General features: G+C 34.6%; 2 protein-coding genes across 3 annotated transcripts; one reads left to right on the top strand and one right to left on the bottom strand.

Annotated features, from left to right (window-relative positions):
- Window positions 1–273: 273 nt before the first annotated feature.
- Window positions 274–1,338, top strand: LOC107471834 (leucine-rich repeat extensin-like protein 6). The gene has a single exon (XM_016091333.3). It carries the CDS (start codon window positions 441–443, stop codon window positions 924–926), a length of 486 nt encoding a protein of 161 aa, XP_015946819.1. The 5' UTR covers window positions 274–440; the 3' UTR covers window positions 927–1,338.
- A 2,206-nt stretch (window positions 1,339–3,544) lies between these two features.
- On the bottom strand, window positions 3,545–6,808 carry LOC107471833 (uncharacterized). Of its 2 annotated transcripts, XM_016091332.3 has the most exons (5): window positions 6,703–6,771; window positions 6,426–6,496; window positions 5,539–5,826; window positions 4,347–4,610; window positions 3,545–4,032 (listed from the first exon to the last, which is right to left on the bottom strand). In XM_016091332.3, exons 3-5 carry the CDS (start codon window positions 5,779–5,781, stop codon window positions 3,700–3,702), a joined length of 840 nt encoding a protein of 279 aa, XP_015946818.1. In that variant the 5' UTR covers window positions 5,782–5,826; window positions 6,426–6,496; window positions 6,703–6,771; the 3' UTR covers window positions 3,545–3,699. The 2 variants fall into 2 exon arrangements, with proteins under 2 accessions (XP_015946818.1, XP_015946816.1); XM_016091330.3 differs by lacking the exon at window positions 6,426–6,496 and having other exon boundaries at window positions 6,703–6,808.
- Window positions 6,809–13,233: the final 6,425 nt, after the last annotated feature.

Below are 13,233 nucleotides of genomic sequence, written 5' to 3'. Positions count from 1 at the left end.
ATATATACATTTATACGTACCGGTAATGTTAGGAAGACAAAAAAACATCCGGAACTTAGCTTATTTAGTATTTATTAATTGTCGTAACAATTAATGAATGATAAATAAGACAAATTATAACTGTTTTTGATTAATTTTCTTTAGTTACCAAACATTTCATACATATAAATGATTTTAGTATATAAATAATATTTTTTATTAAAAAATCACTCAAATTTTCCTCCCAAGGTAGCAACTAATAAAGCACCCCTTTTACCCATAGTTTACACTTTACATTTCCCAATCCAATACATGCACCTAACAACAAAGAATTCAAATATACTTTATCCCCATCATCTCCAAACCCATCTATCTATAATCCCACATAAAACTCAAACCCAACACTTCACTTTACATTTGCATACTTCCCAATTCTTCATCACTCACCATAACTAATAAACATGTCAATTCTTACAAAAACCATTCACCAAACAAAACCGCCACAACTATTGATTCTTCTCATCAATTTGATCCTTTTGCTTTGTGTCACTTCTCCAATACTAAAAGTCAAAGCTTTGGAATCAAGAAACCTTGATGAGACCTCAAATGGTCAACAAAAATGCACACCATGTGAAAATCCGTCGCCGCCGTCGCTGCCGCCGCCGATAGTATATCCATCCCCTCCACCACCGCCGCCAGTATACCCTCCGCCGCCGCCGCCTGCGCCAAAGAAACCACCTTCCCAGAATTGTCCTCCACCACCATATTCACCATCAACACCTTCCTCACCATCATCACCATATGTATACATGACCGGTCCACCCGGGAACTTGTACCCGGTTGATGAGAATTTCAATGGAGCTTATACCCATGATTTCAATCTTTTCTTACAATTATTGTGTGGCTTCTTGATCTTCTGCGCTTTTGGGTACAATAATTCGAGTTGAGTCGAGTCAAGTCAAATTATCAAAAAGTCAACTTTTTGATAAAAGAATTTGACCAATCGATCTGGTTAATCCGACGGTAATTATATTAAGGTAGGTAACTTTTAAATTAAATTTCTCAATGTATTTTAATTTATAGATAAAATTTTTCTTTGTATTATGGTGGTTGTTAATAAGGACAAGATTTTACCAAAATTGCTATAGATAGAGAAATAAATTAGTGGTTACACATGTTGTCTTGATCTTCAATTCCTTTAATAAAATTGTTTGTGATCCCAAACTGAATTTGTTCAACAACAATAATATAGAAATCTTGTAATAGTAAATTTGCAATTTGCAAGTAGTGTTCTTAATTTCTATGCTTTCTCATATTATTATGTAAGAATTCCAAAGAAGAAAGTGATGAATTTCTGGATTCTTTTGTACTTTTCTTATGTATATTTATTTTGTACTTTAACATCAAGTTTGCACGTAATTTCTCAAAAAGTTAAAAGCCGTTGAATCGGTGGATTGGGCCATAAAGATAAAAGATAAAAAGTAGTAGGGTATATATGTTTGATTTAAAAAAATGTTATATCAATAAAATTATATAAATTATTTGAATAAATTATTATTAAATAATTTTTAATTATTAATTTTATATAAAAACAATTTTTTAATAATTATATATATAGTTGTAATCACTTTTAGAATATGATTGAAAGATATATAATAAATTCACTAATTCAAGGTTCATAGAAAGTAGGTAAATTGTGCATGCAATTTGAGCAATTGCAATAAAAGCTCATCTCCACATAGTTAATACTACTATATATATATATATGTTGAATTATTGCAATTTATGTTATGATAGTAAAATATACAAGAATGTATAAGTGGAGTGATGATCCACCACAACCTAAGGGAGTTTGTTTCCTCATTTATGTCTTCATTTAAGCAAAGAAAAATACGTTTCTATCTCTTATTGGGTCCACATTTTCTCATGATAATGCTACTCAAGCTAGGTGTGGCCATATATTATAGTGGGTCAAGTAGACAAGACCATTAAGCTTGGGCTCATCTCCATATATTATAGTGAGTGCTTATCATTTTGGCCAAGTGGTCAGCTCATTCGTCCGCTTAAATAAGTGTTGGAGTTCAAATTCTGCCTTATACATGCAGCAACTCATTGGCCAGCGGCATCCCTTTAAATAGAGCTCTAATCCGCAACGAATTAGTCCTTGACCTATTAGGTTGGGAGATACTGTTGGCAACCAAAATAAAATAAAATAAAATAATAACCAACTTAAATTAGTTGAAATATCAATTCAATTGTCTGTTTAAATAAGTGTCGGTAATTTAAATTTCGTTTTATGTATGCATCTAATGACAAACTTTTAAATAGAGTTTAGATCCACGATAAATTAGTCCTTGATCTATTGGGTTATAGGACCGTAGACAAAAAAAAAATACTAAAAACATAAAATATAGTATTCAAGAGAGAAATATTGAGCTTCATTAGATATCATAGAATTTTCTTATTGATTTTTATGTCATTCTCTTGTATTGTTATAGATTTTAGTATGATCTTGATCTTAACACTTCAAATTCTTCTTATTTTAATTAATATTTTAAAATTCACTTTGTCAAATTCTTATTTATTCTTATCGTGAGTATAAAATGGAGTAGCCAAAATAATTGAAGCGTGACGTGAAAGAGTTGAATGAGATGAAATATGTCAATTATAAGTGACCTACCAAGAAGATCAACTTTGGTGTCACAAAATGGGACCTACCATGGACCTTTCACAACCTTGCTTGGACTATTTTATTTTTTATGTAACGGTGCATAAGACCTTTACTTTATGTAGTAGTTCTTTAATGCAAGGAAAATTAAATTCTAGATAAAAGATGCTTGTGGAATCAAACTTGACCTCCATTTGTTCCAACCATTTGTATGTTCTTATCTTCCAAGGTATTAGTCATGATTTGTCATGTGCTATAAAAAGTAGTTCGTCTTTTAATTATCTCAAAAGAATAAATTGCATTTTACAGTCAATACAATTCTCTTTTTTTTTTTTCTAAAGAAGACAACTATTTTCAGCAGTGGTTATTTTGATTTCTAAGAAAAAAGTTTCATATATCTAAACAATTTGTTTAAAAAAAAAAACTTAAGGACCATTTGATTTGTAATTTTATTTTCAATATTTTTCATTTTAAAATTGTGTAAAAAAAAAATTGAAAACCATACAATTCTATTTTTTGTTTTTCCTTTTATTTTCACTTTTCCTTAAAATCTTAAAAAAATAAGAGAAAAGGACAAATAGGTCCCTAACCTTTTGTCCTGTGGACATTTTCGTCCCTGACCATTGAAAAATACTTTTAAGTCCCTGACCTTTACAAAATTTGGACAGATCAGTCCCTCCGTCTAAATGTCTCCGTCAGGGACTGATCCGTCCAAATGCCTCCGTCAGGAACTAATCCGTCCAAGTTTTGTGAAGGTCAGGGACTTAAAAGTATTTTTTAATGGTCAAGGACGAAAATATCTGCAGGGCAAAAAGTCAAGGACCTATTTGTCCTTTTCTCAATGAAAATAAAAACAACCAAACAGACCTTTTAAGTTGTTTACAAGAGCTGTGCAAATAACTTGAATAATCTTACCACAAGAAACTACACTATTTCATAACTTGTGTCCTGACTCCATTATGCTTTGTGCCAAAAACAATGGGGCATCACACTACAAAGACATAATAGTACAATTTCCAGAAATCCTTTCATGATATGTGATGATAAATAATCTAATCTGATTCTTCTTTATCATCACCAGCTTCATTAACATCATCATCATCTGAATCATCTGAATCATAAACATTAACCTCTGGATGTTCCCTCAAGTAATTGTCAATTGCTTCTCGGTAATCATCAGGGTCGTGCCACATCGTTGGGGTATCCAGAATAGTCTTTTCCAACCAATACTCGTCAACGTCTACCTTTTGTGTCAGGCTCTGGTAGAGTTCCCCCCAGTCTTCCATGGCGTTCCTCAGTCGAACACTAGGCTTTCTGCCGAATAAATACTTTATATAGTCTCTAGCTAGCTTCGTGAGTTCTGCGCCAGCGAGGATATAAATGTACTGCAAACAGAAAAAGGAAAAGAAAAGTTAAAGCATAAATATTAAGAAATGAAGAACAGCATATATTCTATCAATTAACGATTTCAGCAATAAATTTAGATTACAAGGAATACTAAATTTAGAACATATTACCATTAACTTAAGAACATATCCATTATTACCATATTATGTTTAGCTACTTCTACTTAGAACATTTCTACTTTAGTTTTCCCGATTCATAGTTTCAAAGATAATTAAGAAAGCTTGAAAGTAGTGAGAGTGACATACTTATGTGTACTCAACCAGATTCACACATGAATGGAAAGAGAGGGTACCATAAATATAAAGCCAAATGTTGCCAAAATAAACTCAATACTATCACCCAACGTTCCCTCCTCGGAGCTTCCATCTTCTGGTCCATCAGAGTCACCCGGACTGCCACCACCTCCTCCTCCTTCTCCTCCTGGTGGCTTTGCTCCACCGTCCCCACCATCGTAGTATTCTCCTTTGTTAAGTTGTTGTCGCAACACATCCTCAATCGACTCTGACTGTCCCTTAAATCTTTCCATAGCTTTCTCAAGAGATTTCCAAGGGGAACTCTAATTGCATTAATTGATTGTATCAGTAAAATGTCGACATGAAGAAATATATAAATAAAGTGCAGTTCTCCATTACTTTGAAGGAGACTTATGTCACATAAAACTTTGTAACAATGCACCCTGCTAGATTTGTAGTATGATACAGAAAACTGCTGCTCCTATTATACTTACTCAATCTACTACTGCTAAACTTATGTTTGGTACAATGACTTCTGAATCTGAGACTCATCATTCATGATGCCCACAGTTTTTAGTCTATGGTTATAACAAATTAACAATTAATCCCCTGGAGAACTATAGCCTGTGATATTCTGTGATTGATAATCCACGAATCAAATCCAAATAATAACACAAGGAGATAGGATCACCCAAGCCCAGAAAACAAATGACTTTAACAGATAAATAAGCAAACCAAATACCAAACAACCAACAACTCAAACATTAGTAACTAAGTAGAATCAGCTACATTGATCAAACACTGCACACCGTACTATAAGTATAGACAAGCCACTAAAACTTGAGCCACATTTAATGGGTTCGTCTATTGAGCTTATTTCATATACTATTGTCACTAGGGCTTCTCTAGGTTTTCTCATAACATGACCAAATCACCTATGCTAATATTTTAACATTTTTTCACATTAGATGCTATATCTTTTCACATTTGAGAGCCATCTCAACTTTCTCACTAATGCATTAGTTACTAAACCTATCCTATTTAGTGTATCCACTCAGCCAATGCAGCATCCTCAAATTTGCAATGTTGAGCTTATACATTAACTAGAGTGCATTTGTCTTTGTCAAAATGATCAGGTACCCTATCATTTGAGTTTCATTTAAGAACTATAAGTGTGCTTACTGCAAACACTCATCAGGCAATAACATATTGAATTCAACTCAAAAAACAGGTGCAAAAAGGGTGCATTACCTCATCAGTATTTTGCATCATTCCTTCTCCACCGGCAAAGCAAATATGAAGAGGTTGCCGAGATTTTGAGTTTGACCAATATTTCAAGCCAAATGAAGTCTCTGGTCTTAGGCTCAGCGATATGCTAGAGCAAGGATCAAGACTCATCCGTAAAACACATGGTTTAGGATGAAGCTGGTGCAACTGAGATGCATTTTTCACATAAATCCCAGGAAAGCATGCAGTAACTTGTGCAGTACTCATTTTTTCGCAAATGGATCAGCTTCCCTATCCTGCAAACATTACAATCTAGCATTTCCCATAACAAAGCTTCAAGTCAGATTGTTTCATATCTCCAAAAATCTACAAACTAGAGTACATACAAGCACGCCAATTTCAGACCGTGCTCAACAAAAGGCTCGACAGTCGACAACATATCACAACTCACAAGGATTATGTTCTTCAGTAATTTAAAAACAAAATGCAGCCACACTCAACATTTCAACTCCAATGACAAAGAAACTCAGAAAACAAGGGAAAAACAATCATTTATTAGAGATAGAAAAAAGTTCCACAGTTAGGATCTAAATGAGTTAGAAGATTGAAATATTCAGAACCCATATGTCACTCAAAACCCCACTATGTGCAGCTTGTTCTTTCAATGCAGGCACTGACTCATGTCATGGGGATTCGACTATATTTTTATGTTGGTTGTCGAAAACCTAACACAACCACCATCCTTTATCCTGAGCTTGGGACCGACTATGTACCGCAAGTGTAACAAATAAAAATAAATAGAAAAATAAGAGGCAAAATTCATGGCTTAACAAATACTTTATCCATCCAAACTTCAATATTCAATTCAACGAACCAAAAAAACAAACGAACAATCAACAAAAGGCGCATACCCTAATTCCCAAATACAGACAGAGTTTGAAAATCCCCTCAATGCAAATGCACTATTGCAGCTACCAAGTTTCTACAGAATAACCATTGGAAGTGAATTTTAACCAAACAAAAAAAAGTGGATAAAATGTTAATCCAAAACGCAGCATTCATTGCAAGGAAATTATTAAACGTATTAGAAAGAAAACTAAAAAACAAAAAACAAAAAATGGAATTGCGCCTTGAACATATACGATAATATGGAAAGAGAAGTAGAAGCTGAAGGATAAGGAAGTGTACCATTGCATGTGTTTTCCCCCTCGTTGGTTAGTTCTAATTCTCACTGTTCTTCTCCGCCATGGAAGACAGAGAGAGTGAGTCACTCGGATAAGGGTTTGAAAAAATAAATTAACTATATAAAATATTAAATTATAATAAGATTTTAATATTAAAATCGTCTGATTTATTAAAATTTTTTAAATTATTTAACTTTTAAAATTGTGATATAAAAAAGTTTTAAGAATTAGATCGGAATTTTAATTTAGATATTCTCAAGTCTCAATTTAAAATTCTATTTACAAGTACCTAAATTGCAAGTTACACAATATTTATTGACAAATTCATATATAAACAAAATTTTAGAGTAGTCAATTTAACATATTCATGAAGTTTTTGACAAATACATCCCTGACAAAATTTAAATACAAAAAAGTCATTGACTTTAATAAACGGAGGACAATTTAGTCCTTCCGTCTATTTTCCTCTCACACATCAAACGGAACTGGCTGACGTGGCTGTAACGGTGTCCAGGTATCCGTTACAGTGCCACGCTGGAAGGGGAAAAAAGTTCGAAGGACAAATAGATCCTTACAGATCAAAACGACGTCGTTTTAGTAAGGTAACCCATTATTAATAAAAATCCTTTGCCAACACAGAAATTACCATATACTGCCCTGACCCCTTCATGAAGCCAGAGCTTCCTTCCCTCTGGCTCGAAACTGAAGCGTCATCGAAGAAGGTGGAGTAGGAGAGACTTAGTTCGTATGCTGAAGAAGTTCAATCATCAATCAAGGTAAGCAAGTCCACAACGTTCATGATCACATTCGCATTAGGGTTCCATTTAGTGTATGGTGTGATGCATGCAAATGCATTCTGCTATGGTTGCTTTCTGTTTCAATCTATTTGAAAAAAGTTATTTTGTCTTCATTTGAAAGTTTCTCAAGGTTCTATGCATTGTGGGTTGATTTTGTTTTTGTTTGAAAATGACAGATGACTGATAGATATGTAATTCCTGTTTTTCACCATGGAGGAAAGTTTGTGAGGAATGGTGATGGGGGACTTGTTTATGTGAATGAGATAGTAGAAAATTTTCCAGAGATGGACATAGATTTTATCAACTTTGGTGATTTGATGAAGTTGTATGAGGGTTTAGGATATCCTGACTACAAGGCAATATACTGGTTTGATAGTACAGCCAGTGATATAGAATCTGGGTTTCATCGTTTAACAGGGATAATGGGATTCGTGAATTGTGTGACAATTTGATTAGGAATGAAGAAAAAGATGAGTTCCATGTTTACTTTGATCATGTTGTCAATGAACCTGAGTATGTAGAAGAAGCAGGAGGCGGGAATGCAGGAACTGGGAATGTTGAGTCCATAGAACTAGATGACATCTGTGATAATCTGATGACATCATCCTTTAATAAGGAAGTATGGAGGATGAGGCCTACAAACCTCCACCTTCAGGGCATGATGATGACAGTGTTAATAAGGAGAGCAGTAGAGAAGAGAAGCATGCCAAAAAGAAGAAAACCTCCACCTCCAGAGTATAATGATAGTGATGATGAGAATAGCAGTGGAGAAGAGAAACGTACCAAAAAGAAGAGAAGTATGACTTACAAGGGAAAAAAAAGTGGCTGTACCAAAAAGAAGAGAAGTATGACTTACAAGAGAAGTATGCATACCCCTGTTTCCTCTGATGAAGAACCTGAGAAGCAACACTGGCCTGAGTTCAATGATGAGTATGGATTTGGAGAAGGCCACTTTGAAGTAGGTACCAAGTTTGTAACTCTTGATGATTTTAAAGAAGTGGTAAAGGACTTGTTCATATCTGAGGGTAGGCAGCTTCAATGGATTAAAAATGATAAAGAAAGGGTTCGGGTAGGCTGCAAAGGAGAAGAATGTCCATGGGTTGTACATGTATCCTACAATAATTCTCTTAGGTGCTTCCAGGTTAAGACTTTTAAATCTGAGCCTACATGTGCAAGGGACATGGGGAGTAATGCTGCTGACCAACACTGGCTGAGCAACAAAATTGAAAAAAGGCTAGGTATCCATCTTCAGATGACTAGGAAGGAGGCTAGTGATTTTCTGAAAGATGAGTTTAGGATACATCCTAATGATAAGATGGTTTACAGGGCACTAAAGGAGGCAAGAGACAGAATTGTCGAAAGCGAGAGTGAGCAATATGGAAAGCTGAGGGATTATCTATTTGAACTCTTATGCAGCAACCCTGGATCTACTGCACTCTTAGAAGTGATACCAATTCCACAATCCCTACCAGTGTTTGATATGATATATATATGCCTGGATGCATGCAAAAAAGGTTTCAAGAGTGGCTGTAGACCTCTAATATATTTGGATGGATGCTTTCTTAAGGGGTACTTTGGTGGACAGTTACTTTCAGCGATTGCCCAAGATGCCAATAATCATTTCTATACCATTGCTTATGCTGTTGTCGGATCAGAAACAAAGGAGTCATGGAAATGGTTTTTAACTCTCTTACAAGAAGATCTTGGGAATGCAAGTGTGCATGGATAGAACTTTATGTCAGATCAACAAAAAGTTAGTAATATATTTATTTATCTTTATGTTCTGAAATCTAGTTCATTATGCTTCTATTATGAGACTTTTGGTTTATAAAATTATGCAGAAATTAAGTGTTGTTCTATTTCTAACTTTTTTTTACTAAATTGCAATCTTTAAGTTTTATCACATTAGTTAACATTAGTTAGCATTAGCCAATATTAGTTAACATTAGTTAACATTAGTTAACATTAGCCAATATTAGTTAACAGGGGTATGTGTCAGATTTAATTAACATTAGTTTATTTATGCACTGAACTGACATTAGTTTTATTAGTCAACATTAGTTAGCATTTATTTATTAACATTAGTTTATTTATGCATTTGTTCAAGTTTTATTAGTCAACATTAGTTAGCATTTGTTTATTAACATTAGTTTATTTATGCATTTGATTTAATTTTTCAAAAATTTATAAATTTGAGTTAGTGAGACTTACACCAAATTTTTAGCTACAACTAGTTAAATAGTTGGTGCTAATCTTTAATTTGGATTGAGGAGCTGTCTTCATATGACAGTGCCATGTTCGTTCTATCAAAGTCTTTGAATGAATGTTTATTATATTAGACCTGTACATATGTGAATTGCTTTTGCTAATGTGTTAGAAGGTTTTTAAATCAATGAACAAGCTTTTACTCTCATTAGCCAAGGCAGGGGTTGCTGTCAAAATTTTTTCAGTTGCTGATATACCCTTGTACACTATCGTTGAAGTTGGTGTATTTTATTAGTTAACATTATGTGGATTACATCACACTTTTTAATGCTTTTTTGTTTATTTTGAGATGATATTCTACTACTTTCAGGGTCTTCTTGAAGCAATGAAAGAGGTGATGCCCGAGGCACCACATCGTAATTGTGTGATGCATATGTGGAAAAACTTCATCAACCGATTTAAGGATCTGCAAGTCAGAGATGCGGTTTGGGAGTGTGCAAGTTGTTCAACCCCTCCTGAGTTTGTAGAGACTATGGAAAAGCTTAAGAAGATTAATGAAGAGGCATGGGAGTATCTTACAAGATTTGATCCTCGGGTGTGGGTGAAGGCTTACCTTAACCATGGCCCCAAGATTGATTCTTTGACAAATAATATGTGTGAATCCTGGAATGCCAAAATAGGAAAGTACAGAGTGAAGCCTATTCTTACAATGTGTGAAGAGTTGCGCTGTTATGTCATGAGGAGAATGACGAAGCATATCACTCTACTATCAGATTATCCTGGAAAGCTTGCTCCCGTACAGCAAAAAAACTTGGCCGATTGATTAAGCCCAGCAACAGATGGAATACAGAATGGACATGTGACAACGAGAGAAAGCGGTTTGAAGTGAGTCGCAAGACATCAAGAGTTGATGTTGATTTGATGAAGCATACCTGTTCATGCAACATGTGGCAACTAACAGGTTGACTTACTTACTCTTTGATTAAAAACTTGTTTTGTTGAGTAATGTATTCTAGATTGCTTATGTGATTTTGGAATTATAGGAATGCCTTGTGTTCATGCGATTGCTGCTATTAGGAAGAAGCATGACAAACCAGAAGATTATGTGCACAAATGGCTTTGCATGGAGTCCATCCATCTGACTTATGCACACTCAATCCAACCAGTTCCCAGTGAAGAATATTGGCATAGAACAGGTTATATCAAGCCAAATCCTCCACCCATCAAGAGGCCCATTGGTAGGCCAAAGGTGCATAAAAGAGAGAAGGATCCAATAGAGGATTTGATCCAAGGGGACAAGGTAAGAAAAACATTTCGCATAACATGTAGCAAGTGCGGCGAGAAGGGTCACAACTACAAGACGTGCAAAGGAGCACCATCTAATCCTAACTGGAAGCCTAAAACCAGGAAACCAAAGCACCAGAGCTCAAGCAGTGAAGCACTAGTGGAACTTCCATTATCCCAATCTGCTCCAGAGCTTGAGGTAATAAAGCACGTGAGGATTTAGTTGTCCGTGCTATGAATGATGAAGGATTTATGTGTCTTCAATACAAAAGTTAAAGGATTTATGTGTCTTCATTATAAATGTTAAAGGACTTATGTGTCTTCATTATAAATGTTGTAGGCTGGCCAGAATACACAACAGGCAGCTCCAGCTGAACAAGCACAGGACACTCCAGCAAATGCAGCACCATTCAGCCAAGCACCAATCAAGACAACAAAACATACTCATTCCAAAACACCAGCTAAATTTAGGCCAAAGCAACCAATCAAAAGGCCACCTGCACCAACTACAACTCAGACTCAAGTTGCTCCACCAACTTCAACAAGTGTGACAACAACATTGAGTGGAGGAATATCAAAGGAGACACTAGCAGCAACAAGTTCTGCCACAATAGGACCATTCAAGTTTATACCAAATCCAGGCTTCAAGAACTAGAAAAAGTGACGTGCTTGTTCCTGACTTATTTTGGAAACAAAAATTAGTTTTTTACTGCAATAGTTGGTTGTAATACATATTGGCAAACTTTCTTTTAGCCAATTTAGTTGCTTATGAGTTAGTATTTTGGAATCCGAGGACTGATATATCTGCTACAGTTACTTATCCTAGATGTTATTATGTTGTGGTATGACAATATTCCTATATTATGGTTTATGTTCAATGAATGAATTATTGTTGATTGAATGAATTATATATGACTTGTTTCTGGTTTAGGTTCATCTCTTGCATGTAAACATGTATGTTACACGCATTCTATATCTATATCAAGCCAACAAGATATGGATAATTAAAATCTTCTTTCTTTCATTTATATTAGCTAAAATAGTTAACAGATATAATTTATTACAATCCACATTTTTTTTTATATTTTTCATACCCTAAATAAACAAAGACCAACAACTACAACAATCAAGTTTAGTACTATGACCCAGAAGTTACTGCTTTTCCTGTTCTCTAGGTAAATTATCCTTTGCTCTAGATCAGCCATTTTGTTCTCCAATTCTATCTTCCCAAAATGTTCTTCAACATTTAAGCTCTGATTGTTACCCAATTCCTTTGTTGGCTCCATGCACCCAATTCTTCCAATATGGTCATCAACCCACACAAAGAATTTACAATATGGTTGTTTCACCTAAATCAATTCAGATAGTATGAAAATATGTTGGTAAAAAAAAACTCTCAACTTCATCAATATACATGAAAAATTGTGAGCTTACCTTGAAGAATGGGCATCCGAAGAATAGTCTGTTTGGGTTGGTATTTGTCTTCGACATTGAAAATATCGCATACATCCCGCAGAAGCATTTTGGAGCGATGCAATCTTTCTCATCCCCAACTTGAACTGAACATGGAGCAGCATTTACAATCGAGCCTTCCTATCGTCTGCCACCACCTCCGCATTGTCTCTTGATTGATGAGCTTCCATCACTTGCCATCAATTTAAGCAACACCACCATGAACAAATCTGAACAACTGTTGCGTATGTTACTTCAGAAAACCCAGTTTATATCTCATTAGGGTTACCTTATGAAAACGACGTCGTTTTGATCTGTAAGGACCTATTTGTCCTTCGAACTTTTTTCCCCTTCCAGCGTGGCACCGTAACGGACACCTGGACACCGTTACAGCCATGTCAGCCAGTTCTGTTTGATGTGTGAGAGGAAAATAGACGGAATGACTAAATTGTCCTCCGTTTGTTAAAGTCAGGGACTTTTTTGTATTTAAATTTTGTCAGGGATGTATTTGTCAAAAACTTAAAAAGTCAGAGACTTATCTGTCTTTTTCCCTAATAATTATTAGGAGAATAATTTTGTCGTTCCTTAATTAATAATTTCACTTTTTTATTTTATGTTATTTCCAAATCATTCTTAATAAAAAGTTTATGAAAAATAAAACAATAAAAATGAAAGATAATTTAAAAATATACAAAAAGAATTATTAAATACACTTAGTCGTATATATATACTAACAATGAAAATTAAAAAGATTTTAGTACACAACCTTTTTGTTCCTAAACTAAAACTACACTCCA

The sequence above is a fragment of the Arachis duranensis genome, chromosome 10 (genome assembly GCF_000817695.3).
Source record: "Arachis duranensis cultivar V14167 chromosome 10, aradu.V14167.gnm2.J7QH, whole genome shotgun sequence".
Lineage (NCBI taxonomy): Eukaryota > Viridiplantae > Streptophyta > Magnoliopsida > Fabales > Fabaceae > Arachis > Arachis duranensis.
This window is presented reverse-complemented; position numbering and strand designations above follow the sequence as displayed.

Excerpts from the sequence above, each read along its gene's own strand:
- LOC107471834 (XM_016091333.3), top strand. The coding sequence starts at position 441 with ATGTCAATTCTTACAAAAACCATTCACCAAACAAAACCGCCACAACTA.
- LOC107471833 (XM_016091330.3), bottom strand. The coding sequence starts at position 5,781 with ATGAGTACTGCACAAGTTACTGCATGCTTTCCTGGGATTTATGTGAAA. Across the intron at positions 4,611-5,538 it reads TGATGCAAAATACTGATGAG|AGTTCCCCTTGGAAATCTCT; the intron begins GTAATGCACCCT and ends TAATGCAATTAG. Across the intron at positions 4,033-4,346 it reads CATTTGGCTTTATATTTATG|TACATTTATATCCTCGCTGG; the intron begins GTACCCTCTCTT and ends TTCTGTTTGCAG.